Genomic DNA, 2,409 nt, shown 5'->3' on the forward strand with positions numbered 1-2,409 from the left:
ATCCAACGAAAAATTAAAATAATAATAACATCGAAGTATCTTCCAACAAGGTACCCAATTGGCGCTGAGTATATACAAACTTTCAGAGTTATTGAAATGATAAATTCTGAGAACCAATTATTTAGCACCTTATAAGGGTTTACAAGGTGCTACGGCGCATCAGCAGCCACAGCCAGGAACACCGAGGCGAGCTTTTTTTTCATTTCGATAAGTGTACTGGGATATTTTACATGCGTTACACAACACATGTGACCAACGGCTTTACGTTCCATGCGAAAGGCGAGGTTATAAGTGTCATGACTCGGGATTCGAACCCACACTCTGCTGATCAGAAACACCAGAGTTTGACATCGGTGGTCAAAACCGATCGGCAACGACACTTCTGTTTATAATATCAATTATAAACAGTTTTTAACACTCCAAAGGCGTTCTCATTTAATTGCTTTAAAAAAACATATTATTTTTTTTCATTTACCGATTTAGTTCAGCAAACTTACACTATTATTCAGTTGATCAACTAATGTGCAGTTTGATCTAATTTTGATACCTTACGGGCGAATACATAATAAAAGGAGAGGATCAACTGACAAATGATCAACCCTAACACCTACGAAAACACAATTGCTATAAATGTTGTTATTCTTACAATTTTCACAGATGAAGATTACGTTAGCAGTGGCCATTGTTTTGGCTTTTATGCAAGTTCAGTTCCTGGTGGCTACAGCAGCAGTTTCACCTGATTCGGGAATGACGTGTAACTCTTGCTGCCAGGGCCCAGCCGGTATACCGGGGATCCCTGGATCTAATGGGAACCATGGTCAAGGACTTGTAGGCCCCAGAGGTGATGCTGGCTCTCCTGGTGAGGTAGGTCAACCCGGGGTCAAAGGAGACAAGGGGTCAGATGGACTGGTTGGTGAGCCAGGCGCTAAAGGGGAACATGGACTGAAGGGAGAGCAAGGAGTCGGTCTACCAGGGAAACAAGGACCTCAAGGTCTGCCTGGGATGAATGGTTTGAAGGGGGAGAGAGGTGAACCTGGACCAGCTGGACAGACTGGTGAAGCAGGTGAATGTAGTACGCGACGGTCCGCATTCAATGCAGTGAGGAATACCAACTTCAACCCTCCATCCGCCTATGATCCTCTGCCCTTTGAAGAGTTATTGTTTTCAGAGGAAGGGACTGATTTCAACTTGAATAACGGCACGTTTACGTGTAATGTGCCTGGGGTATACGTATTGATGTTCTCAGTCAATAAACTATCAAGTGGGCCTTACCTATATGTCCAGCTGAGGAAGAACGGTAACTCCATTGTTGCAGGGGGTGTAAGCGATGCAGGTAATTATCAAGTGAGCAACAGTGCAGTGATTCCCCTGCACTACGGAGATCAAGTTCACTTAGCTGTAAGCGGTCAAGTATATAGTAACTCTAACCATCGCACGTCTTTCACTGGATTCCTGCTGTACGAAATCTAAATCACACATAAAAACACACGGAAACGTTTAAATGTTTTAGACAACGCTTTAAATAAACTAATATGCAACTATATAGTTTTTAAAAATACAATACTAATGAGGTAATTGTGGAAAATCGAACGTGTGTTTAGATGAATCGAATAAAATAACTTTATTATTAATTGTTTTTTTATTTGCAGGACAATAAGTATGGAAAAGGCGTTTCATTTGAACACTTGATTTTGCAAACGTGTATTGTGACAAAAACTTTCAACGTGTTTTTGTCACGTAAACAGTGCTATAAATATTCGTTCATCCCTTTTTTGAGTTTTTTGGGAAAGTTTGAAATTTCTGCAGCCTGTAATTCCGTCCGAGGGTGCAATGATGAGTCCTTGAAACGACTCTACAGCTTTCATTTTCCATAAAATGCAAAATGAAACTACGCAACAAAAAGCTTAAGTTTATTAAACAGTACTTAAAAACAACTGTAACTTCAGATTCCTTGATACAGACTTAGACCAATAATTCATTGTGGCTGCCGATTGTGCCGACAATTTTAATTCAAACATTTTAAATTGGTGGAAAAAGCTTTACCCTGTTGAAGCAATAAAGAACAAATAATTCACAAAACAACTGGTAACGATTATCTTCTGTTGATATCTTTGTTAATAACCAATACTTATTATGGTAAACTAATGATAACTTGTGATCGAAAGTACACAGCGTTGTAAAGTTACCGGAAGACGTTTCCTTTGTGTCTTCTTTTCCCGAACACGTCTCGATATGGTGAAATATATAACACTTCCTCGTAGTTTTGCGTTTGTTTGTTTTAACATGAGAGAGCACTTTCTTTTTAATGCAGATGAAATATTGGGTTTCATTTTGAACCACCTTTGTATAAAACATGTGATGATGTCACAATAATATGTCAAAGAGGGGATGTACATGTCGGTACAGTGA

General features: G+C 39.4%; 1 protein-coding gene across 1 annotated transcript; it reads left to right on the top strand.

Annotated features, from left to right (window-relative positions):
• The first annotated feature begins 657 nt into the window (after positions 1-657).
• LOC139950446 (uncharacterized) lies at positions 658-1,566 on the top strand. The gene has a single exon (XM_071949126.1). It carries the CDS (start codon positions 658-660, stop codon positions 1,468-1,470), a length of 813 nt encoding a protein of 270 aa, XP_071805227.1. The 3' UTR covers positions 1,471-1,566.
• Positions 1,567-2,409: the final 843 nt, after the last annotated feature.

The sequence above is a fragment of the Asterias amurensis genome, chromosome 18 (assembly GCF_032118995.1).
Source record: "Asterias amurensis chromosome 18, ASM3211899v1".
In the NCBI taxonomy this organism is placed as follows: Eukaryota; Metazoa; Echinodermata; class Asteroidea; order Forcipulatida; family Asteriidae; genus Asterias; species Asterias amurensis.